The following is a 26,417-nucleotide window of genomic DNA, read 5'->3' as shown; positions in this document are numbered from 1 at the left end:
GAAAGCGTGTCTCTTCTCATTCCAGCACCTGACTTCATCTCTTCCCAAAGCATCCTCGCTAAAATTAATCAGTTGCAATTCCTGACTGATTATTTTATGAAAAATGCATTTTATGAATAATGTCAGAGTAATGCAGCTCGCACAACAAACTTTTAGGAAACATTTCTTTTCTGGGATATTGAAATAGCAAAAATTTTTAACACAAAAGTATTTTACCTCTCAGTTCTCATCAGAAAAACTAGGTGTTCAGTCAAATCTAAAATTGAATTGGTAGCAAAAGTACTGTAACTTATATTATCAGAACACAAAATGAATGTGAAAGAGGCAGGACTTCTACTTCCATGGGTAAAACTTTTGTCAGAATAGATGAAGGTGAGACTTTCATTAGGGACAGATTATTCCCTTCCTGCTCACCATGGGATTTTCTTTTTTTCTCCTTCAGAAGTCAAGACATTGAGCCAGAGAGGAAACACACCTGATCTGATCAATTCCCACATTCAGCTGGAAGAGAACAGATCTCAAATGCAGCAAAAGGAAAGTCAATTGTGCTACCTGAGTCTTAGCTGCACACTCTGTCTGTTGTGGACAATACAGTGGATTACATGAAAATTTATTTTATTTTGCTTATTTTTTGAGCCTTTTTCCCCTTTTTTTTTGTGAGCTGACAGAACTTTGCTCCAGCTATAAAGAGGGAGAACATCAGCTCAACCACAAGAGCAAAGCAAACCCAAAATCTCCCCATACAGGCATTATCTTGGGTGTTCTGCTTGATTTGCAGCATATTGTGTGGGTGGTGAGGAGAAAGGATTGGAGAACCCAAGATGGAATGAATTAAATCTGAAATAGAATTTGATATCTTCTCCTCTATGATGATAATTTTCTATGTGTTAAAGGCTCTTGTGTGCTGTCCCTTGGCAGTGATGCCTACAAACCTAAAGAGAAAATCTGATAAAATCCACTTTGATTCTGGTAAGAAATCACTGTCTCAGTTACATGCTGTGCCACTGAGCACACATTTAGATGCCCATTTTTTTGCTCCTACCTTTAGATTTGCCTTTTGGTCAGGAATGATGTGACATAGGACAGGCAGAAATGCTGTTCAGAGAAGAGTCAGTGAGCACATCCTCAAAGCAGACATGGGCTTGCAAAAAGAGACAAAGCTGGAGAAGCCAAGGGTTTAGAGAAGTCAAGGGTTTAGAGAACACCAAATAAACAGGAATTGGGAAACAGGCTCAGGAGGGAGATCTGGAGATCAAGAGTTTCAGCCTCCTGCCAAAAGAAGGATTATTGCTGACACCAGACCAGGCCAGTGGTGTTTGTGATCTCTTTGCTTTGGGGCCAGACAGCTGACTCTCATGGAGCAAAAGTCCTGTGTGTTCTCAGAAAAACACTGAAGGAAGACTCCAGGGTGAGGAAGAGAGCAGAAACTCGGGCCAGCTTGCACTGAACTGACCACCAGCAGTTGTGCTGAGAAGTTTCCTCCTAGCCTGGGGACTTTTGCTGTGCAGGTTCACGTGAAGATAAACGGGCCAGGAGCACCAAAATATCACACCCACTTCCCAAAGAGTGGATTTTCCTCTGGAAACCCCACAGATCCAGCCTTGTGAGTGACTCTGCCAAGCTTCAGTGCTGTCCCTGAGTCACAGGGCAGCCTCAAAGGCTGAACTCTTCTCCAGGGAGGCTGGATGTTTGGAAGGGAGGGAGATATCAGCCTGATATTCCTATTCCCATAGCAACTCCTGCAGAGCCTTTGCTCTGGGGTGGAATACAAAGGCAAGAGCTCTGCATGGGGAGCATTCAGCCACTGTTCTTCCAGGCTGGAGGGAAATGCCAGCAGTCAAGATAGCAATAATGAGGCAAACATTTACCCAGGCTCCATAAGCAAAGGGAGGACAATGAGCCTGGGAGCAGAGTGTGTGCAAAATCCCACTTGTCCCACGGCACAAGCGTCCCCTGGGCTCTCAGCCCAAAGAAAGGGACTTGCCCGTGGAGGCAGAGGGGTAATAATGTGGGTAAAGGATCATTTTTGGTAACCATTCCCTTTGCTTCTTCCCTCCCACTGCTGTGATTTCAGCTCAGCCAACATAGGTGATCATGAAGGGAACTCAAGGAAAGACAGGGTGAGACTGTCCCTGCAGTGACAGGACAAGGGGGAGAGGGTTAAAATCAAAGAAGAATGGGTTTAGAAGAGATTTTAGGAAATGAGATTTTAGGAAAAAGTTCTTGGCTGTGAGGGTGGTGAGGCACAGGATTCCCAGAGAAAGCTGTGGCTGCCCCATCCCTCAAGGCCAGGTTGGAGAGGGCTTGGAGCAACCTGGGATAGTGGAAAGTGTCCCTGACCATGGCAGGGGGTTGGAACAAGATCATCTTTTAGGGTTCCTTCCCACCAAAACCATTCTGTGATTTTGTCATCCATTCACAGCCTGATACCTAAAGATGGGGATATCAAATGCTTTTGTTTCAAACTCACACAATCCTGACACTAAGCTGGGTGGGAAAATGCAGTTGCAGGGATCTAGAACTCACCCCGAGGTCTTCCATTGTCACATCAGTGGTGTAATTATTATTAGTGATATATCACTGGGCAGCCCTCTCCTCTTTCAATTTAGTGAAAGTGCAGGTAGGCTCTGGGGTAGAACATATAATGTGCAAATTACTTGTAGGCCTTTCTGAATAAATGTTTCTAGAGATCCTTGAAAAATGTAGTGTCTATCATGCCTACCCTTTTCCTGTAAACACAGGTTAAAGAAATAAGCATCTTAACAGGGAAATAAAGTATTTCTCTATTTTTTGACTCCTAGGGAAAAAGGCATGAGCAAGTAAAGCAAGATCAAAGGTTTCATGCTGTTTCACAGCATACACATTCCTTTGAGATCCAACTCCAGAACAACCAAAAAGCTGCTTAAACTGGGGACAGGATCTGATTAAAACACAACCGGATAGAGGCCAACAACCTTCTGAAATCTTACCACCATGCACTTAAAAACCTGTATTTAGCAAAGGAAGATTCTGTGACAACACCATGAGCATCACTTTGGGTTTTTGGAGGAGAATGAGGAAATACACCCAGCTCCAGATTTTTTGGGTGAATATCCAGCTCTAGACCAAGAACAGCCTCAGTGCTGGATCCAGCAGGTCATCAGATACTGGGGAATGCAATATTGCAGCAGCTCATGACAGGGCTGAGTTGGTAATCCAAACACCAGCCTGTCTCCATCTATTTTGATCTTCCCATACAAAGTTCCCTGCAAAGTTTCCTCATTTCTCTGTTTGGGTTCAGGAGGAGCCAGCAGAGCTTGGCAGGGAGCCCCTGACCTCTAATGGACGTTGGGCTGGGGCACATTCAAGGCATTTTTGGGGGATGCTGTAGACCCTAGACCTGTGTGAGCTAGGGCAAGCCATTCTCCATAACCTGCAGATCACAAATTCCCAGTGAGGCACTGGAGGAAAGGCTGCAGGAGGGAAAAAAAGAGGATTTTACTCCCCCCAAGAGCTGCAGAACCAGTAACTTCTAGGGACCCACCTCCAGAGTAACATAAATATAAAAACCACACAAGACGAGCAGGCACTCTTAAAAAGTTTTTATTAATTTTCATTGTTTTTTTTTTTTTAAAAAAAACAAACCCGTCAGTGCAACAGTTCAGTATCCCCTTCCTATCCCCCATCAGTAAGCAGTAATTTTAAAATCAGGAAATACCGAGTGCTGAAGCCAATGGGTTAGCATTTTGCTATTATTTCCTTCTGTCAAACTCTGAAAAAGTCCTCTGTATAAATTAAACAATGAAAAAAATGTTATTTTCAATTCTATGTCATTACAGTCAACAGAATCATAATAATGCACCTAAAATGTGTGTCCACAATATATCAGGTATACATTTTTGGGAAAAGAAAAAAAGGAAAAAAATATGACATTCTAAGCTTGTTAAAAGGATAATGGTCCCATATTTTTTATTACAGGTTAGCAAAACAAAATCCAATGGATTACAATATTTACATGTTATTTGAAAAATTAAGTAGTGATAAAAGCATGTCACAATCATTGTTTCTTTTTTTTTTTTTTTTTTTCTTTTTCCTTTTTGGTAACCATTACAAACACCCAATCCAGGTATGGAACTGTTTAAATATATTTGAAATGAGGCCAATTAAAAAAACAAATACAGACACAAAATGTGTACTTATACTTGTCCCTCCAATGTGTCTTTTTCTATGATGTTCCCTCCCTATTAAAAAAAAAAAAAGAAACCAAAACAAAAAAAAAAAAAAGAAAAAACCAAAAACAAAACAACAGAAAAATTGAAAGAATCCCCCTAACACACAATTGATGAATCCCCAAAAGCAAAACACCATGCTTCTCAAGTAGCACTTATTCCACAAATGCAACATTTTTGCCATCGCTTTTAAGTAAAGCTCTCCAGGACACAATTTCCTGGAGAGCTTCCTATTTTCCCCCCTCCCCCTCCCCCAGATCCCCCCCAAAAAACAAAAAAAACAAACGAAGACACATGCATTTCTAAAACTAGGTTTCAGTCAAGTACTTTCTACTTTTTGGAAAGAAACTTTTTTTTCAGTTTTTTTTTTCTTTTCTCGTTTTTCTCTTTTTTTAATTTTTTTTTTCTGAAATTAATTCTTTTTTTTTTTTTTTCTTTTTTTTCTCCTCTTTTTTTTTTTTTTTTTTTTTTTTGTTCACAATCGGAACATACCGTGGGCACCAGATCCTGTGTTGGCCGCTCAGGCAAAATCCCCAAATTTGAGTTTAAATAGGCTTTCTACCCAGGGGGTAGTTGCAGGATCAGCCACTTAAGGTATGAAGGTTCCTATCCATTCTACACTGCTCCCCTCATGCTAAAAAGCTAAGGAGGAGGGGAAAAAAAACTCAGCAACTCCATCCACTGAATCGAGTTAAAAGTAGTTCTCCAGGCTCAATGTCGTGTGTAACCAACTCACCTCCGCTTGCAAAAAGATGTGTTAACAACAGACACCCCTCCCTCCCACCACACCAAAACAAAACGAAAAGAAAAACAAAACAGAAATACGAACAAAAAAAAAAAAAAAAAAAGAGAAACAACCAAAAACCCACGCACAAACCACAGACGGAATTAAAAAAAAAAAAAAAAAAGAGAAAAAAAAAAAGGCAGCCAATCTCAACGAAAATTTACAGTTGTGAGACTGATAGATGTTAATATGACAAGCAACAGAACGGTTATGAGGACCCATGTGTTTGGCCCATGAGCTGCATAGCTGTGCTGTAAGTTTGGTTCTTTAGTTTTTTTTATTTTTAAAGTTAAAACTTCTTTGTTATCTCCATTATGTTTAAAATTAACGAGGACAACGACGACGACGACGACAGCGACAACAAAAAAAGGTTCTATTCACAAGATCTAGTCTCCTTTCCCTGTCCCCCACTCAAAAAGAAATACTCATTTTTACATGAGAAACTTAATTGTGCTGTATTTGTAACACCTCAGGCTGATAGAAAACAAAACGTGTGGCAAACAAAACCGCACAATCAGTCACATGAAATCTACCAAATACTAAAATTATAACTGAATACTAACAAACAGCTTACCTGGAATAAAGGATGACAATTCACAAACAGTTATCTAGGAATTAAAGTATCTCTCTCTTTTTTTTGTTTTTTTTTTTTACTAAAATAATTAAAAAAATCACAGTATTTTAAGAAATAAAACCCACACTGGGATTTTAAGCACAATTTGTTTTTCCTTTCTTTAAAACTTTTTTTTTTCTTCCTCCATTCACCACCTTGCCCAGCAGTCTCTCTACATTTAACCACAACAACAACAGGTAGTACTGACAAATGCAGAGATCTCCCTTGGTTAATTCTGAGGTACTAGGAAACAGGTGACTGTTTTAAGCAAAGCAGTTTCTGTTTTGTTTTTTTATTTTTTTCTGTTTTCCTTTTTTTTTTTTTTTGTTTTCCCTGTGGTGGTTTTTTTTTTTTAATTTTCCTTTTTTTTTTCTTTTTTTTTTTTTTTTTTTTTTAATTTTCTTTTCTAAAGCAATTGCTTTCAGTCTGGAAAAGCGTTATGTATTAAAACTAGAAAAACGCACACAAACTTGTGCGTCTAAAAGTTGTCCCCCTACCACTTCTTCCACGCTCACGACGCTTCCACTCATAAAACAATCGAAGTCTCCACTGCAAAGCACGATGTGAAATGTAGGAAAAACACGGGGAGTTTTGCTTCATTAGTCCAAAGATGAGCGTAAACTTCCCATCGTCAGATCCGGGAGGAAAACAAAGATGCAGTGATGTAATGGAGCCACTTATTCCATCACTTAAATAACTTTAATATACACACACTCACACAGGTACCAGTGCTTTGAAAATAGATCATTCAGTCCTAAAAGCAGCTTTATTTCTTCCTTCTGCCCGCCCTGCCCCGCCCCGCTCATCACTGTTCAAGTACTGTCGATTAGAACCACACCAAACTCGCTTTTTTCCTTATTCGTTTTTGGCCTCCGGGGTGTCTAGGAGAGGTTGGTCAGCAGCCACCATGCTGACAGCTGTTTCCCCAGTGTGGGAGTAGTCCAGCACCATGGCCTCGATGCTTTCCTTCTCTTCTGGCAGCGTGCTGGCCGTGTCCTCCACGTCCTCCTTGGGCTGGCTGTCCTCGCCGCTCCTGTGCTTGCTCTCGTTCAGCGCCCTGCAGGAAACAGAGGAAACAGTCAGGGCACACAGCAAAGCCAGCCCGTGCCCGTCACAGGAGGGACAGCAGCAGATCACTCTCCAAAAAGGCAGCCATGCCACTGGTTCCAAAGGAAAGGAGGAGGAGGAGGGATGAACTTGCTGGTGGGACATTCTAGCCCTGAAACGGAATCTTTGTTCTGTGCTGGGACAGGTTTGGGGTCAGAAGGAAGAGCTCCAACTGTGACACCTGAAGTTTATTCCCATTTTCCAGGTCCCTTGTAAACAAGACTTAGCAGGCACCAAAAGTACAGGAAAGAAGTGCTTTTCCCAAAGAGTTAATGAAATCAAATAAAACTTTTCATAGGTTACAGCATTTCCAGTACTTATGCTCAGACTCACATTCTCTTAAGGCTAAGAGAAGTTATTGTTTCTCATTCCATCGCAGTTAACCCACAATATTGTATTCAGATGCTTCCCACATGTCAGCAGCCTTGAATGAAATCTACTCTTTGAACAAACTCTGGCTAGAAAAGAGGTCTCTGCTACCAGTGAGATCTACATCAAAAGAAGGAAACAGATTGCTCCAGAGATTCCTATCTGTGATGTGTATCATCCCACAGTGTGCAAACTGCCCTAGAGAGGAAAATTTTTTTTAAAAAAATCAACAGCACACTTAGGGGAAGTTAATCCTGGCCAAGAGGCATTAACCTAGGGACAATCTTAAGTTTTAGAGCCACAGTTAAACCCTGGGCAGCAGAGTTAAAAAGGACGCAGAGACATTCGATGACTATCCAACAACAAATTTGGTCTTCACAGAAATGTGTTGGCATTTACTGCAGGTTTCTGGGAGGGCAGGGATGGGGTGGGGGGAACATACAGAGATGTACTGCCACCTTTGGCTGCTTGGCAAGGGAACAGAAAGCAACTCACATGCCATGCCTCAGCACGTGCCGCTCCCACTCGGAGCCCTCGGTGAAGGATCGGCCACAGAACTCGCACGGGAAGCGTTTCTCTGGAGCACTGCTGTCAGGAAACATCATGGGATCTGGGAAAAAGACAGCACAGCCCATGAGCTCAGAAATGCCAGGGCAAGAAAGGAATTGCCACCACAGTGATCCTGCTCCGGATCCTCTCTGCTGCACCTCTCACTCCAGAGAAGCAAAAGGACTTTCTTGTCAAATAACTGGGAAAGTGCAGCTGCCGAAAAGAAAAGTGACAGTGCAAGTGACAAATCCCACCCTAGGTCTTAAAGCATCTCTGCAAGTAAGGTTAACAAGTTACTAGACCCTGCTCCTCTATTTCAACAAATGAGGAGACTGTGGAATTTAAATTCTGAACCAAAAACTGCAACTTAGGAAAGCAAAATCAAAAATCCCGACTCAAGTCCACCCATAATTCTGGAACCAGTAGTACAAATTTCAGGAAACACACGGATTTGGTACATTTAACATGTGATTCCTGTAATAGATCTTAAAGTCTCATGGATTAAGTGAGACTTTAAGATGCTGCTGCATCTTAACTGCATAGGTGTTTCATGCTCATCCTAATGTTTCACACAAAGTGCTTGGGGCCTCATTTGCAGAAGCGTCAAGCACCTTGTAATATGAGTGAAGTCACTGGCAGCTCAGGGAATGACATTCCAGAAAGCCAAGCTCCATGTGAACACAGCCTGCTCTGACAAAAGATGAAACATTTTCTCACAAATTAAGAAGATCACCGCACAAGCCATTGAAAATAATTGCATGAACTATCTCACTTGATTCTTTTGCTGGAAATGAGACAGCACCATCTGCTCAGAGCATTAATTCCTTAGCAGGGATTATCTTAAGCAAGAAATCAACAGAATGTCTTTCTGACTCCTCCTGAACTACATAATAAAAGAAAAGGGATTTTGCTTAATTTTGGTTCTGATCTCTGCTCACTTGATTTCTTCACTCTCAGACTTACTCTGTTCAGGACCAGCCTGTGAACTCAAAATTGCTCACACATATCCTATTACCCACACCTAAGTCCTGCAAATGCATTTTTGTGACACACTTCTCACTAGTTAACCTTTACTTCAGTTTTATATGGAATGGTTGTTGACACGATTTTTTGACCTCTTCCCATGAAAGGAAAAAAAAAATCCATTTTGTATTTCTTATTGTTGGGGGGCTCATTTATTATGTGGTTAAATACCATAAAGCTGCTGTGTTGGGGAACACCAGAATGCAAGCAGCAAATGCCATCAGCTCAGTTTTTTTACATCTGGATTTTTAACACCTTAAGCATGGCACAAATGTTTAAACACACTGCAACACACAGACTAGTCATGACACAGGGAAAAATATTTTTGGTGGTTAATAGTTTTGGAAGCAAATGCTGCTGATGTTCTGTTTAAGAGTATAGCTACGGATGGAGCTTGGAGCAACCTGGGATGGTGGAAGGTGACCCTGGCCATGGCAGGGGTGGGACTGGATGCTCTTTAAAGGGCTCTTCCAACCCAAGCCAGCCCTGGCTTATAATTTATACCTGCAAATCCCATTAAGTTTAGCAAGTGTTACTCTAGTAAATCCACCATCCCTTCAGACAACACCATCTTGCTCATCCTACTCCCCAGTAACTTTTGCCTCTAGGGATGTGAATTTGGGCTGCTTCCCTGGAGAATTATCAGAAGCTGCTCTTTGGGTCCTGCAGAGGGGAAGCAACACATTGCACACACGCCTGACCTCTCTGTGGTTTTGCTCTGTCACACATACAAACACTCACTGACACTTAAGTTTTGCCCATTATGGAAAAACACTTCTTGATCTGCTGAGACCAAGACATAAAGATCAGTAACAACGTCTCTGAGGCACAGTTCTACCTGGAAAAGCTGCTCTTGACATGGTCTTTTATTCTCCTTTCATTCTATATCCCTTACCACCCCTTCCTTTCCCATCCAAGAGTGCTGCCCACCTCTGCCTGTCCACATGGACAATGGCCTTTGCTTGGTCCAGCAGCCCATCTGGAGAAGCCACAAGTTCTTATCTGCACCTTCAGTACTGCACAGAGCAGCTTGAGTCAAAGTGGTGAATCCAGGGAAGAAATCCTGATTCTCCCAAGGTCACAGACCTCAGACAGATACCTGGAGCACTCTCAGCAAATCCCACTTCCTGCTAACACCACAAAGGCTGGAATTGCCAAATGCACCCCAGCAGCACCCAGGATTGCACAGCTTGATGTGGTTTGGAAGCTGTGACAGCATCAGCCACTGTGACAGGCTCTGTTTGAAACCAAAGGTCTGGCTTTCTGCTACCAGGGCAAACCATTTCTGGGTCAGAAGGATCTCCTGAAAATGCCTAGGGAGATGCCAGCATGCATCCTTCAGTTCCTGTCTCACTGGGACATTTTTCAGAAATCTTGCACATTAAGAGTGGAAATTCACACAGCTTACCTAGAAAAATACAATCAATACAAATGGATCTTTTCTAATATCCTTCTTGCAGTGTTTTCTGCATTGTCTACCTATTTTACTATATCTATTACAAACGTTTAAGAGGTTGAAAAGGACAAAAAAGAAACTTGAAAAAAACAATGGTGAAACATCAACCCTACAGGCCAGAGTAAAAAGAAATGCTGCAAAGCAAACCTGAAAACACACCTGAATTTCTTAGGCTGGTCATCCAAACAAGCACGCAGAAATCATTTTAGCCAGCCACAGATTAAAGAAAACATAGACAGAGGTGAAAAAAAGAGTACAGCATCATCAAAATGCTGCCTTGCTTAACTCTGAAACATGAGGACAGCACATCTATTAACCCTTGGCCATGTAATACTCCAGCATGGAAGGTGATGGTTTTTATACTTCCAGGGTGTAACCTAAAGCCAATTTAAACAATGAACTTCACCTTGGGCTGCCCCTGCTGCACATGTGGCACACGCACAAGGATTTGTGGGGCTTGGCAGAGAGCACTTTCTCCTCCTTGGTGCGGGCACCACAGCCTCCAAGGTGACCTCAGCACCTGTGCCTGTGTGTAATGCTCAGGCAATCCTCACAAGGACAGCTTGACTCCTCACCCCCTGCTAGCTGTGGGCCCACACAGGACATTAATCAGCCTGCTGCATCTGCAGCTGAGGTGAGCTGGTGCTTTAGTCAAATCATGGCACAATCGCTGCTCCAGAGGAAGCCAAGAGGGCCGGAGCTGTCCCTGAGGAATGCTGAACTCTGAGATGCACACGTGGAACTGGCATCTCTCCTATGATTTTTCTGCCTTCTAAGACCTTGTGCAGGGTATTTTTCTCTAAAACAGAAATGGTTTCCTATCCAATTGGCTTGCATTCTCATTTAAGTTAAAAGCCATCACTAAGTGCTCCTGAAGCACTGCTGATAAGCACAAACTGAATTCATGCTGCAGGGACACCAAATAAAATCCAGGATGCTGGGGTCTTGCTGTTATAAGGTAAGAAGCATGATCTGAACCCCCCTAGTTCTATAAAATACCTGTGAATCCAAAAATGGGAATTTTTCAATGCCTGAAAACACGTACAGAGATGCCTTTTTTTTCCTTTTTTGGTTTTTTTTTTTTTGTTTTTTTTTTTTTGGGTTTTTTTTGTTTTTTTTTTTTTTTTTTTTTTTTTGTGAAAAGCTCTTGAGTGAGTTTGAAAGCTAAAAATCAGGAGGAAAATGTTCACCGAACATGGTGGTGTACCTTTAGCTGAAGTACACAGAACTTGGCTAAGTGGAGCTGTCAGCATCAAGAATTGGGTGGCCTGTCCTTCAAACCATGAGGGGACTAAAGATATTAAACGGTTGTTGCATTATAGGATGCATTGTTGCACCAGAACAAAACACAGTTACACCAGATATTGGAATAACTTGCCTTTCATGGGAGAAGGTTGTTGGAAAGGAAACCCTTCATTTAATTATCAGAGAATTCTTTTTTTTCTGCTGATCTAAATTCAACCAAACCAAAATTATATGGCCTAGCTTTGTTGAAATCAGTGGGATTACTCCTCAATACAAACCTAGGCACGTATTTAAATATAAAATGGTACAGACAGGTGGGCATGGATGTACCCTGGCTCTGGAGCTGCCAACTGGAGCAAATGCAAACAGGGCTGACTGTCTGACAAAGAATGCTGGGCAGAGAGATAGATAACAGCCCATAAAGCAGCCCTTCATCCCCCACTTGGGCAATGCCAAGTGAAAGCTGGAAACTGGTTACCAAAACAGAAAATCTGACAGGCCCCTAAAATACACTTACATAGTTTTCCAAGCCCTTATAGATGGTATCTGAACAGGCAGATTAGTCACAGATGCTATCTCATAGCATGTATTCTTTCTGAACAGACAAAAAACTTGTAAGGAGGATTAGAAACACAAGATTCCCACAGGAGCTGTGTCTTCAGGAAATTCAGTAGGATTCTGTTACTATTTCTGCAGAATATGTGCTGTCCACTCAACAGCTGACCTGGCATGGTTGGAGTGGTGAGGCAGGTTGCAGTGCCCAAAAAAATCCAACAAAACCCCCCCCCCCAGCACATCAAAGAGCTGCACTGACCTCTCTCTTGAGCCTTGGGGCTTAACTCCTCTTCTTTTTCTTCTTCATCACTGCTAGAGCTCTCTGTTTTCCCTTTCATTTGCTCCAGCTGGTCCAAGTTAACCCGTCCAACCAGCTCAAAATTACGACTCACCTTTGAAAGAAACACTTCTGTTAGCACTCAGCACAGTCACCAACCAGCCAGAAAAGTGGCCACAAATGCAGAACAAAACCAGGTACACCCCAAAGCCTGCTCAGCTCGAGGTGACATGCAGTCCCCATAATCAAATCAACACTCTTTTATTTCCAGGGGCAGTGATTCTTCCATTGCTGTTTATTCTGCATTTCTCATTTCTGGTTTCTTTTTGGTAATTAATGAGATTGGGTAAACCCCGCTCATTTCTTCATCCAAGAAATGTAAAACATCAAGTCGTATCCTCATTTTTATGGCATTATTCAGCTGCTGTGATCAAACACTGCTACCACACATCCACGCTGAAGGGGAACTCTCTGTGACGGGTTCATTCAGCTTTATTCATGAAAGGATGGTTCTTTTTTTTTTTTTCCACTGAGCACATGGCTGCTGTGTGGCACATACACTCTCACTCATTAATAACAGATTAATTTTCATTACGCCGGGGCTGCGAAGTGCTTTGCAAACTGATACAGCAGCCTATAATGGGAACACTTCACCCAGCAGTCAAATTCAGCTAACCCTGGGGTGAAATGCACCCAGCTACTTAACAGCTCACAGCAGTATGTATGAAAGGAGCAGCTCAGGGCACAGGAGTCAGGAACTGCTCCACATCCAAGAGGAGCAGCAGCCCAGATTTACAGCGGAGGCGGAGAGCGTGGAGCGTGACCAGGACACCGAGGCTAATACTTGCTGCATGACAAGCGCCCCCCGAGCTCATTGATCACTGCTGGGAAGGGTTTTGGATTCATCCTTCATGCAGAGAGACAGCCCTCCAGCAGCAGCACAGGCACTGAGCCAGGCGGGCAGAGGGGATGGAGAGGGAGCAGCGAGCGCATCCCGCAAGGGGCTGAATGAAACAGCAACACCCACTGGCTGCTCCTTACCCCTCTGTGGGAAAGGAAACGTGAATGAGCCCAAGGAGGATGTGGAGCAGGCTGCAGGGTACACCCAAACAGCAAAGGATCCTGAATATGGAGGTGTGAGGATTCCTAGTACTGGGCTACAGACAGTTGTGATCAGGTTCTCGAACTTAACACATCACCCACAGAGGTTTAAACAAACAAACAGTGCAAGGCACTTGATTCAACTCAGCTCATGTGAAGGAAACTCTTTTTAAGGTGCACTGTACAACCTGGGTAGTATCTGGGCCCAGAACTTAAGACACAAATTGCAGAGGTATAATTTAACCCCCAAAACCGGGGAAATGATACCTTAAACTACCAGCACCACCACTGCAGGTCCAGATCAGAAGGGAGAGCTAAGTTAAGGGAATAATTATCCCAGAATGATGAACTTTGTCAAAAAACCCCAAGCAATAGTTCCTCTTGGACACAGCAGGCACCAGGAGGTGTAGAACTCCTTCTGTACCATTTGAATCACAGAAGATTCTCCAGAAGTAATAAAGATGGCAGAGAGTCTAGCATGCCAACATAAATTAACAAGGTTTGGTTTTATAAGATGGCCAAATATTTTTTGAGCATGAAAACTGTTGGGTTTTTTTTTTCCTGGGATTCTGCTGCTAATACCTTCCATATATATTTGGCTTTAAGGAAAAGTCATTCAGTCAATGAAGCTTTTAGTGAGGACCTTTAGTGGGCAGCTAAGCTCCAAGAGGGGAAGGCATATAGCTGCCTCCCCTGGAAACCTGCCAAGGAAGCACTCTAGGAAATATTCCAAAACACATCTCAGTTCTAGAACTTACACATTTCTCAGCTACAGAAATTCAAAGCTAGCAGTCTGTGGAGAACCTTTAATGACTTCTCAAAGGCTGGACCTGATATGCTCTCAGGTAATCCACAAAAACTCCAAAGCAGTCTTAGCTGAGGACCTGGTTAGACTTGCTGTTTGTCTTTCCCTTGTTAAAGGTAAAAGGGGATGTATAGACCTCTTTGTTATTAAAATATGCGTGGCATGTCATGCTGTTGAAGTTACCAGAGCAATCCTGTGTTTGGAATCTCCTGCCTTTCACAGGGGCTGAATCACACTGCCTTGGTATTGTTCCACAACTCTTTCCCCACCCCCCCTTTAGATAAACCCAGCATACACAAGAGCCTTCTCCAGACAATCACACTCTGCAGGCAGCAGCAGTTTGCTAATTCTGATCAATCTGAACAGCTTCAGAAAGGATTATTTTTCAGTTTCTGAAGAAACGACAACAACAAAAAGATAAATAAAGAGAAAAATGAGAAAGGGGAGCACCACGTGGGATTAGCTTTCAGATTTGGGGAGGGATAAAAAAAAATAACCCCGGTGTCAAGCTGGCTAGCCAGACATGCAAATAAACCAATTCAGCATTTGCAAAGACTAGATCGCCACAAATTAAAGCTACTGGGTCCTACCTTGTGCTCATCTCGAAGGTGAGCATCCAGCTCCTCTGTGTGTTTGGTCTCATAGTAGCAGAGTTGGCATTTGTAAGGTTTCAGTTCATTGTGCTTCTCTATGTGCTGCTGCAAGCTCTCGTCACTGGAGCAGGTGAAGGTACACTTGTCACAGCGGAAAACGACTCCCTGCAGGTACTTGGACAGCTTGGAACGGCAGACCTCGATGGGAACCACCCTCTCCTCTGTGGGGACAGCACAACACTCACTCAACAACACCAGGAAAACCATCCTGCCCCTCTTAATCTCCAAGAGCCACAAATGCAGGCGTCCTCTGTGACTGGTGATGGGGTGAAGAGGATGGGAATGAAAAGGTTTTGGGCCAAGCGAGACTCCCATCTATGAGTCAGAGGAGCAGAGCCTAGGAACACAAAACTCAGCCATAAATCAGTCCAGACCAAAAGTTTGTTTTTGTTCAGTACTTGACAGCAGCTGGGAACTGCTTCTATAAAAGAAATAAACAGGGGAGCTGCAGGGTGTGCTTCCCAAAGCATCATATACACTGCTGGCTCTGCACAAATTGGAGCTGGTGTCCTCATCACCACACCCAAACCTGCCCTCTGGGGATTGAGAAGGTGAGCAAGGCAGCACTTCTCCCTGGAAAAAGGCTGTGCAAGTTCAGCCAGCAGCAGAACTTCCTGATTTACCCAAAGCCCAGCCTCTGCACGCATGATGTACTGAAAATGCCCTTGCTGAGTTTTTAAACTCTGCACTCCCTCTAACAAAGCAGTGATGTTTAACAGAGCAGCAATTAATTTCGGTCATTTGACACAGCCAGAATCTGATGTGCCTCAACACTCATCTACTGTGGTTCCCTCCATGCTGTGCACACCAGAGAAACCCCAAATCTCACCCTTCAGCTGAGGGTCACCAGCAGATCCTCATTAAGGCTTTTGTTACCCAAACTGAGCGTTTTGAGCTAGAACGCTTGAAACTTAGCGCTGCTCCTCCGTATGCACTGCACACTAAAGGAGGGGTTTTTTTGATTCTCCTCATCCAGGCTCATCCCCAAGGACAGGAGTGAAAAAAAAAAAAAAAAAAAAAAAAAAAAGAGGCCTGAATCTCTTATGGTAGACATGAAGGCTGAAGGAATGTGAGACGTGGCAGTGCACACATGGATCTGAGCCAAAGGGCCCTTTCTTCTAGTGAGGAGGGTAAAATTACATCCAAAGACAACTACAGAAACACACACTCGCTTTACAGCAGGACCTTTTTTTTTCTACAGCTCAACAAAATATTCCATCCTGCCTAGCTTCTCCCTGAGCACAAAACTTATCTATCTCCTAACTTCCTCTTTTTGAAGTTTTCCCCAAGGCTATGCCTTAACCCCCCAAAAAAACCAAAAAAACAAACACCCAAAGACTTACAATTATTTTCTACACCAACAGCAGCTTCTCTAAGTATAAAGAAACCAAACAGTGGCCATTCAGGGTGGAAACAGGGGAGGGGAGAATAGGGCTTAAGACACAGCAGAATTCAAAGCTGTGCAGCAGAGATCACTGGAGAAACTTTTTACAAGGTTGTTGCAGCTGCGTGCTTTTGGGCTCTCAGAAATAAGTGATACAGCTGGTTTCAGAGGTGAAAAAGCCAAGGGAAGTTTTCAAAAACAGAAATACTGATTAAAATATTTTAACCTTCACCTTTCCTCTAACAACTGGCACGGATTAAAAAGGCTAAAACATGCCGTGGTATAAAACTTGAAAGCTACCAGCCTGAAGTAAAGCAGCATTTTCTTATTCACATGAACAGAATCTATTACCTCACAACCACACACACAGAGCCCCCAAATCAAAGGCAGCACAGTAAGAGCAGGGCAAAATAGACACAAATATGAACTCTAGATTGAAAGATTTCAATTTCAGGGAATGATTTTTAACTTTTACATGATGTGCTCATGTCAGTGAGCGTCCTCCAAGCTATGATTTTGGAACTTGTAGGGCTAGCTGGACCTGGAATGTTACATTTCTTAAGATGATGGTCTCACCTCCAGCTTGCCCCTGCAAAGCTCTGTTTATTTAATTACTCATTTAGAATGCACTTATCATGTCTGGACAACCAACAAATTACAGCAAACCATAAATCCCCACACAAAAATTGAACAGGTAGCTTCCTTACCCCCGTGAGACTTCTAAGTTCCATCTGTGTCTAATCAAAGACTACTGCAGAAACTTCACAAAAAGACGTCCCAACAACGTGGAACAATTTTGCAAGAGTGGTAATTAAAAAATTAACAACAAAATAAACACCTAACAAAGTCATCATCTTGGTTCAAGACGTCCAATCCTTCCACTAGGCTGGAATATTCAGGCTAATTGTATCAGGGAGTGAACTGAAAGGACATTAATGACTAATTATTCTCAGTACTGTAACTCAAAGCAGACATACATTTTTTGGCTCAAGGCTCAGGATTCTATTAGTCCTTAGTTGTAAGGAGAGATCTTTGTTCAGCAGCACATCAAAGCAAATATAACTCAATTCCTTCCCTCAAAGGTAAAAAAAAAAAAACATTAAAAAAGCAGTCCTACTATCCAGACACAGACCAATTACTTGGTCATCCTGGGTTTTGAAAATACACATTTTTGCCTGGAAATCCAAGCTGCACCCACAGAACAAGGAGTATTTGGATTCCAGTAGTCAAAAGCAAGCACTGCACAAGGGTTTTGCATATATCTGTGAAGCTGTATGTACAGTGGAAAATGCCATAAAAAAAGCATGTACAAGGAACTAGGATCTGTAGCAAGGAAGCCTTTGGGGAGGTGGGTAAATTTGAAAATTTACCTTAAAGGTTACTATTCAAAACATATAGGTGTTATTCCCTTATATGGAAGAAGAAAATCACTAGGTTCTTTACAGGAAGGATAAAGCATAAAAATTCCCAAGGATTTAAAAGTCTAGCCAACAGTGAACTTGGTAAGTTGGATTCAGCCCTGGAAAAACACCAGTATTCAAAATCAGCAAGGGGAATGCTACTGGAAAGGGTAACAACAGGAGAAAAGGTGGCCAGGCATTGGCAGGGGCTGCCCAGGGAGGTTTGGAGTCCCCATCCCCGGAGGTGTCCCAGGGGCACCTGGAGGTGGCACTCAGAGCTCTGGGCTGAGGGCAAGGCGGGGATTGGCCACAGGTTGGACTCGGTGGTCTCAGAGCTCTTTTCCAACCTTGCTGATTCTGTGACACACTAATTGTGTTGTGCAGCATAAATTAAAGGCTAACATGCTGCTAGATCAGGAATTCCCTGCCTCCCCTTGCCTGTCATAAAGACCAGGAAGAACTAGAGAGCCAAACTTCTCCCCACTGGCCTGCAGCACCCTCTGTACCCACAGGAGGGAGGCTGAACTGCCCTGGCACTGCTCAGGGGCAGGTGGAACATGAGAGAAGCTCTTGAAACCTCTTATTCTTCATGGGAAGCAAATTCCTTGCCTAATATATATTTTTTTTTCTCACTAGGCATTCAATCTTCTAGCTGATACTGCTTTCACCCTGTGAAATTCAGCCTCTGTAGCCACTCATTAGAAGGCAAATATATTCTCCATTTCAAGCACATGCTGGTTCACCAAGGATTAGGGGTGCAGCAACTTGGAAGTAATGTAAGAGTCATGCATCTGTAAACATGCCTTTTGCACAAAAGGGACATTAACTGTGAGTGGATCGAATCCTTCACTCCTGATTTTACATACTGCACCACTCCATCTACCTCAAAACTAATTTTCTTGGGCTGCAGCTCAGGGTTATGCCCTTGCTTTGCCAATGCAATGGCCATAAAACAGGAAGGCTATCTCAGACTACATTGACTACCCCTCAGTCTCTTTTCCAGCGCACATTAAATCTTGTCAAAACCATCTGCTTCAGCTGCCACACAATTAAGCACAACAGTAGAGGGCTGTTTTTTAGCTGGATGTGTGCACAAGAAATCACTCTAAGTATGAACCCTGGATACATGATGTCAAAGAAAACCCTTTTGTGGCCTCTGAGACTCTTCATCAGCTATAATCCCATTTGCATTGAAACTTCTTTTACTCTGTTTTTTCCTCCCCCCAGCACTGTGGTGTGTAGATCATCATTATGTCCTTTTGCCATAAGGCTTGCTCCAGCAGCAAAAACTCTTTGAGGTTGGTTTGTGCAACTGAAGGAAGTCCTACAGAAGAAAAGATCCACAGTTTCACTCATCCAGGAGGTGACAGAGCTGGTCAGAAACAGCTCTGCACAAGCAGTAGAGCTGGTTGAGCTCTTCCACTTCTGCAACTGGACATTCCCAACACCAAACCTATGTCAAGATGGAAAATACCCTAAACCCACCCAGTTCCCTCTGTTTTAAAGGCCTGGCATTGTCTGCTGGAGACCTGGCATGGCCACAAAATGGAGAAAACCAGGCAAAATCTGACACAGCAACACCTCCAAGGGGAGGAAGTAAAAGCCAAAGCATCGGCCAAACCCTTGCAACCAAATATGTCAGCTTTGTAATGTGCTTTCAGGTCATTCCTCCAGATGTTCCCTCACAGAAGCCCTGCTACACCTGCCAGATTTCTTTCTAGCCCTGCTAGAAAGAAATCTGAATTCTGCCAAGCTCACTGAGCTGGTACAAGAAGGACTTCAAGCTACCGGCACTGAGAAGTGGTATACTACATGGAATTACGACAGCACTTGTCACACCAGAATCTCCTCCAGGAAAAAGATGGCATGCAAAACCTGTGTTTGCTCACCACCAGTACCCCACTGTGAATCTCTGCCCAACCTGCACGCAGGCAGAGTGCCATCCCAACACATGGGTTTGGGTTTCGGCAGCCAACAGACCATCCACAAGCATCAAGTGTGATAGCTGTGGGCAGGAATCCCAGCCCAGAGAGCCCAAACTGCTGTCTCTTCTGAGATACCAAGCCCACAGTTAATAAAATATAGAAATCCCTACTCCCACTTTTAGCAGGCTGAAAAAAAAAATATTTAAAAATGGAGAGGTGTAGACAGAAAAGGAGCCTTACAGTCAAGCGAAAAATGAGATAATTATTTTGTCCCTAGGAACACGGAGGAGAAAATACTCAAGGAATTTATCAAGGGATATTTTGAGGCCTCTATGGTTTGCTGATAAACCTTTTGGGTGACTTTATGATAGCAAGGCCTTTAAGACAACAAGGACACGGTCAGGGCACAACTCTGTCCTAGATCAAAGTTGTAAATTAGGGCAACTCTTTCTAAACAGGTGTTTGATGGTTTTTCACCTCCCCTGAGGAAAAAACCTTAAAAACTATCCCAAACCTGCCCTGTTTCAGCACTGTCAAACTTTGAATTTCACAGGAAATAAATCAGACACATCTTACAGAAATGAAACAAAAAGACAATCAAGGGCTAGTGACTCCTTTGACCTATTTGTCCTCATGTACAGAGAGAGGAAAAATTTAAGGAAACCAGACTGAAATATTGAATGAAACCAGAACCAGGGTCCTGTCCAGCATTCCCCTCACTGGACACAGACATGGACATGGATGTCTTTACCTCTGTGCAGAACTATGTGGTCGATCATGTTGCGTTTGTATTTGGTGTGGTAGAGACAGAGAGGGCAGCGAAGGTCTTTGGGTCCTTCCTCGGGGACTGCCGAATGCCCGGCCTCCACGTGCATAGTAAAAGCAGATCTGTGAGAGAGGAGGGAGACAATGGCAGCAGTCAGAAGGGCAGCAGCGAGGCGCCACGGCTCTCTATAAGGGATGTGTGGTGTAAAAAGGTGCAGATGCCACTCAGCGCTGTCCGCGCGGCCCCGCAGAGGGGCTGCTCACATGAGCGACACATGAGAGGAGGAATCTGCAGGCTCCTGCCCTCAAAGCAGCAAACACTCCTGGTGACAAGATATTCTGCTGCATGGGCTGCTCCGTACAGTCACACTGCTATAGTCAAGATAGCAAAAGAATTCCCATCCCTTCATGCTCACTATCTGTCTTCAGGCTGAAATGTTCCGTGCGCCTTCTCCGGCGAAGGTTGAATTTTTAGCAAGTTGGACAAAATCGGTCAGCTGTTCTGGACTTGCAGAGGGGAGGACAAACTTAGTTCAGGCAGAACACATCCTTAACCATCTTGATCTAACCAGCTACACGGTTTAGATTGTGGGTACCAAAGGGATTTGTGTTCACAGCGAGTTTGGCACTGAGTTGTTTAACTTTCAAAGCATCAGCTGTAATGATCTGAAAACCCAAGACTTAGAATACTGTACTTATTAGTGTGGAAGAATGAATGGATACTTCACAGTACTTCTGAACCAAAAATTTCATGCTGGCATTACACTGGCTGCATACTTAGAAGTTGCAAGAGATACACTTAACAGAAGAAATTAACTGTACATCCATTTAACAACAAGCCCAGCTACTGAAATCAAGAGCTGTCTCTAGACTTGGGGCACTTGGTCATTTTTTCCTAAAGCAGTGATAAACCTTGCAAAAGCTAAGGGGCTTGACACATTGAACTAGAGTAAAAAGTGGCTTTGGACCCAATCCAGCAATCACTGAATTCAGCAGGTATATTTCTGTCAACTTTGGTAACTGCTCTCATGCTTTTAAGTTTTTAGGATGGCTTGAAGAGGGGATTGGCATGCTTTTGGGTTTTTTTTTTTTCCCTCTTCCCTTTTTTAAGGCAGAAAATACGCTGCTATGAACGTGTTTAAATGCTGCCTGATTTATTTCATAATATCAAGGCGAAAGAAAATTGCACTTGAAAGACACAGACAGATTGGATCTGTAAATTTCTGGTAGTATTTAAGAGAGCAATCAGGATACTAAACATAAGCAGGAAATTTTAACATGGGGAGAGCAAAGATGAAGCAACAAAGAGAAGATCCAGTGGATTCTCTCAGGTTTGTGCTCAACATTTTCTTCAACAGAACTCCTTCCCTTGATCCAGTCCTACTGTTTACTGTCACTCTTAACAAGTTTAAGACCTCAAATGTCAGCTCAGGGTGTTATGCTTAAGGGCCCACCACACAACTGATGATGTGCAGTTCATCAGTTCAAATGATGAACTGCACATGTGCCTTTTTCTCTTTTCTTACAGAAGAGCAGCTAAAAACACACACACAAACAAACGCACAAGGCACCCGAGCCTTTACATTTAAATAATTGGATTTTCTGAAATGTCTCTGTATGCTATCAGATATGCTAGAGAATAGCATCTTTCTATAATTTAAGCTAGAAAGACTAGGGGGGAAAATAAAATAACAGGAGAAGGGTTTCTTCAGTAAGGTGAAATAAATTCCCCTGCCACTGCTGGACACTTGATTGTCCCACGTTTCATGCTGGTTGCATGTGGAAATTACATTATTTCTGCAGAGAAAATTTTCACACTTAAGGACAAAGGGATTATGAAATGATAGCTCCTGATTCTCAGACAATCTCAGAGAAGTAATGAGAGGTGCAGCAGACTGCCACATTAGACTTCCAGAGGGCAGACTTTGGCATGGTTAAGGGACTGGCTGAGACAGTCCCCTGGGAGGGCATCCTGGAGGACAAAGGAATCCAGGATCACTGGATGTTCTCCAAGTAGAAAATCCTTAAGGTGCAAGAGCACACTGACTCCATGTGCCAAAAGATGAGACTGGCACGGCTGGACAGAGGGATGTGTCTGGAACTCAGGGAAAAATTGAGATTTTATGACTTTTGCAAGAAGGATTGTGCCAAGCGGACAACGGGGATGTTGTGAACCTGTCGGCCTCAAGTTGCACCAGAGGAGATTTGGATTGGATGTAAGGAAAAATTTCTTCCCAGGAAGGGTTGTCAGGCATGGGAACAAGCTGCCCAGAGCAGCGGCTGAGTCACCACCCCTGGAGGGATTTAGAAGATGTGCAGACGTGTCACTAAGATTTAACACTGGGCTTGGCAGTGCTGGGTTAATGGTTAACTCGATGATCTGAAGGGTCTTTCCCATCCTAAACAATTCCATGATTCTGAAACCCTGTCTGCAGCAGATGGTCCCGGCTGTTGCAGGAGAGGAGAAAATGGATTACATGGATGCTGCTGTGATCTGGCATGGCATTTCCTACGCTCCTCTCCCTGGTCAGCAGTGCCCATGTTCCTGTTGCCCATCAAAGACCTCAGAAGTCTTTTCAAGCGCTGAAAAAAAAAACCCCTCACCAGTTCAGTTCATCTGTTCAGCAGAGTACTTACTTAAAGCCTGTGTAAAAGGAACAATCTTTGCACTTGAAGAGCTTCTTCCCTCCGTGCTTGTCGCGGTAGTGGCGCCGGATGCTCTGAATGTAACCCGAAGAGAACTCGCAAAATTCACAGTTAAGGATGGCTTCTGCTTTTTCCACTCCTGCAGCACTCCCAGAAAGTGGGATTGGGCTGATGTTGTTGTTGTTCCTTGCCAAAGCTGCGGACTGGTAGTGGTTCAACTGCTGCTGAACATCAGGAGGCTCCGAGTATGAAGAGTCTGCAGGGAAACAGAGCGGAGCTGTTATTCCAGGTGGATCAACAAATCTAAAAAAAGTTTGATGATGCCTGCTCCAGAACCTACTGGCTTTTGGAGGGGGTTGACCAGGCTGTGGGTTATGAAACTAATCCTGCTTTCTGAAGGGATTAAGAGGTGCAGCACTTCTTAATCTAATTTAATGTGTATTCTACAATTTATAAGGTGAGAAATATAAATGACGCTTTTTTAGATCTGATTTGGGGAGAAAATGAGTGACACATTTAAATTAAAGTAATCTAAAAAAGAAGCCTGATTTTAAGACACTTAATTTTTGAAGGTAAAGCCCTTTAATCATACTGCCAAATGTTTTATGTGTTTGGCACATAAAATCAGAGCAGATCCTCTCAAATATCTTATGCCAGTTCACACAAGGTGAAGATCTGGAACGGGGTACATGTAAATAATCTGTCTATATGGAAAAAAAATGAAGAAAAAATGTAATCTATTTTCTTTCTTATGCCAGTTCACACAAGGTGAAGGTCTGGAACAGGGTACATGTAAATAATCTGTCTATATGGGAAAAAAAATGAAGAAAAAATGTAATCTATTTTCTTTCTTATGCCAGTTCACACAAGGCGAGGGTCTGGAACAGGGTACATGTAAATTATCTATATGGAAAAAAAAAAGAAGAAAAAAAGAAGAAAAAAAATGGATACTCTTCCCTACTCATGCTGATGATATTAGAAATAAAATCATCATTGGAAAATAAAGATGCTTAATCATAAATTCCAGTAAAGCAAACTTTCAAACTGCTGCTTTGCCATACTGAGAAAAGAGATCTCCAAAGACACATCCCTTCTACAAGCCAGCAGAACTCTGCCACACCATTTTAATGGCATGTGGAGGAAACAAAGTCCAAAGATGTCTCAGTACTGAAACTGAAAGCTGTAATATGCTGGTTAGATACCCCCAAAAAGGAGTGTGGGGGGAAGGAGGGTGGTGTTGAACCTTTCCCAACACACTGCTTGAATGTGGAGGTTAGGAATTCATCTGCTTTGTTCTACATAACCCACAGCTGCCCATGAATGGCACAAATCAAAGCAGAGGAATAAAGCACAGATGAACTTCAGTGCAATTTTCCTGAATAGAAGACAAAAGGCTCTTTTCCTAAGCTTTCTAGAAGGGGGAAGAAAAGCTAGGGGAAGGGGGAGGTGGGAGGGAAGTCAGGACACAAACTGTACCAGCCACCTCCTGCTTTGATGTGTTCTTCATTTTCCAAAGCTGAATTCCCCAAGGCTAGATATATAAGAATTCCCTCACAGACACACATTTGTGGGAACTTAACACCATCCAATCCAACCAATTAGTATGGGGAAACAAAAGGCAAACAGGCCTATACAACACTGAATGTGGGGACTTCTCCACCTGTCTTCAAAAGAGCAAAATGCTTGCTTTCTTTTCCCACTGCCACAGGCAGGGGGTTACACATGCCCAAGAAATGAGTAACAAATAATGACAAGGAAAAAAACCAAACCAGACCATGAAACAAAACAGGCACAGCAGGTAAATGTCTCCAGGCTCCCCTGGCTTCACCACCAGGTGTACATAGCAGAGAGGAAGGCAGAGACATGAAAGATTCTGGCAAAATGGGTTTGTTTTTCTTATCCAAGCCCCATCAGCTGAGTGAGGCTGGATTACAAGGCAGCATTTATCATCCCTTGCTTCCACCACTTCCACAGCACGTTTGTTCACCAGGAGGGCTCACAGTGAGCTCCACCTGTTTAAATGTCAAGGCTTTCCTTCCCCTGTGTTTGAAGCAGGCTCCCCACATCCTTTACTTTGGCACAGGACAGCCCTGAGGAGCTGTAAACCCTCTGCAGAAGCCTCTCTTCTCTCAAAGGCAGCAACTGTGGGCTCACCCCTCTTTTGGAACAGGACCTTGAGGGCTCAGATGGGATTTGCTGACTCACTTCTCTGGGCTACCAAGTTCAGTGATTCTAAAAGCTCAAAACAACTGTTAGACAGATCTCTTGGCAAGGGTAAGGCAGCCTGAAAAGAAAGTTCATTGCATTTGAAACATGGGTTTTTTTTGTTGTTGTTGTTTCTTTTTTCTCTTTTTTTTTCTTTTTTTTTTTTTTTAATGTGTTCTAGTCAAACTACTCTTAGGGTATTGAAGTCTACTTTGTGGCTTACTTGTTCCCCTCCTGAGGAAGAAAAGATCAAAAATTTCCACCACATCACCAATGTTCCTGGTCACAGTCCCAGAGATATCCATGGCTAAGAAAGCTACAGGTCTAAAAAACCATTCTTTCCAGGAGAAGGAAGTTCTGCTGTTGTCCACAAGATCTACTGTGCTTCAGATGTTTTCACTCCCCCTATCATCTGGTGTCTATTATTCCAGATTTCGGACTTTCCATCGGTTATTTACACAGCCCTGTGGAATCTGGTATGTGAAAACTGCAGAAGCAGACAGTTCCATGTCAATTCCCACACACAAAACCAAAAAAATAAAATAAAATGAAATTAAAAAAAAGGCACATCAAGTAGCTTTTTCTCCCTGTCATCATCAACAGCCAGAAGAAAATTCTACCTTTCACACAGGCCACCCCACGGTTTTTAGTATGTTGCTTCATTACACTTGAAAGAGTCATGACATTTAAAGAAATTTGAAAAAGCCATCTGAAGAGTTTTTCCAGTGAGTTGCACCCTTGAACAATGGCAGCACGCAGGACCTAGTGTACTCCTTGCCTTTTTCCCTTGCCAAATTCCTTCATTACACTTGCTGCAGCGCAAGATTTAGCACTTCCTGAAGGAAAACACTCAGGATTAACACATGTGCACAGGGCTTCTGATGGTGTCTGAGAACCAGCTTACCAGACAGCTCCCCTGGCATGAAGGGGCAGCCCAGCTCCACCAGGAACACCCTGGACAGAGGCCAAAGCTGACTGAAGGCACAGGAGGAAGTTTTCCACTGGGTTTCAGTGAGCCCCGCCTTCATTACGCCGCTCCAAAACCAGCAGCAGCTGACCAGAGCCTGCCTCCAAAGATGCATTCTGGCACACAGAATGCAAACTGCCAGCAAATGAGGAACAGTGGAGGGGGGTGAGCTTTGGGATATATTTTTTTTTTAAATTTATTTTTTCAAAAGCAGTGTCTTAGAGAAGGGCCAGGGGATGCGTATCCACAGTCACAGAGCACTGCTTTAAAAACTGCATTTTTCCTTGCTCTACTCCTGCTGGAAGAGTGAGCTGATGTTCCAGACACCTTTTGGAGGTGCTGCCCCAACAAAGGAGCAGAGCTTTTCCTCCAGAACTGAC

The 26,417-nt window shown here is 43.2% G+C and overlaps 1 protein-coding gene across 3 annotated transcripts in view; it reads right to left on the bottom strand.

Moving 5' to 3' along the window:
- Positions 1–4,478: 4,478 nt before the first annotated feature.
- Positions 4,479–26,417, bottom strand: part of ZNF462 (zinc finger protein 462) — an 89,636-nt gene continuing 67,697 nt past the window's right edge. Inside the window, exons 7-12 of one of the 3 annotated variants that reach the window (XM_036402804.2) lie at positions 22,857–23,121; positions 20,206–20,342; positions 14,683–14,906; positions 12,169–12,301; positions 7,577–7,691; positions 4,479–6,662 (exon numbers count right to left, since the gene is read on the bottom strand). In XM_036402804.2, the coding sequence (XP_036258697.1) occupies positions 6,461–6,662; positions 7,577–7,691; positions 12,169–12,301; positions 14,683–14,906; positions 20,206–20,342; positions 22,857–23,121 (1,076 nt within the window). In that variant the 3' untranslated portion in view covers positions 4,479–6,460. The remainder of the gene's footprint in view (positions 6,663–7,576; positions 7,692–12,168; positions 12,302–14,682; positions 14,907–20,205; positions 20,343–22,856; positions 23,122–26,417) is intronic. The other 2 variants (XM_036402803.2, XM_036402805.2) reach the window with 2 other exon arrangements.

Source organism: Molothrus ater, chromosome Z, assembly GCF_012460135.2.
Source record: "Molothrus ater isolate BHLD 08-10-18 breed brown headed cowbird chromosome Z, BPBGC_Mater_1.1, whole genome shotgun sequence".
In the NCBI taxonomy this organism is placed as follows: Eukaryota; Metazoa; Chordata; class Aves; order Passeriformes; family Icteridae; genus Molothrus; species Molothrus ater.
The sequence above is the reverse complement of the archived record's forward strand: the minus strand, read 5'-3'. Positions and strand labels throughout refer to the sequence as shown.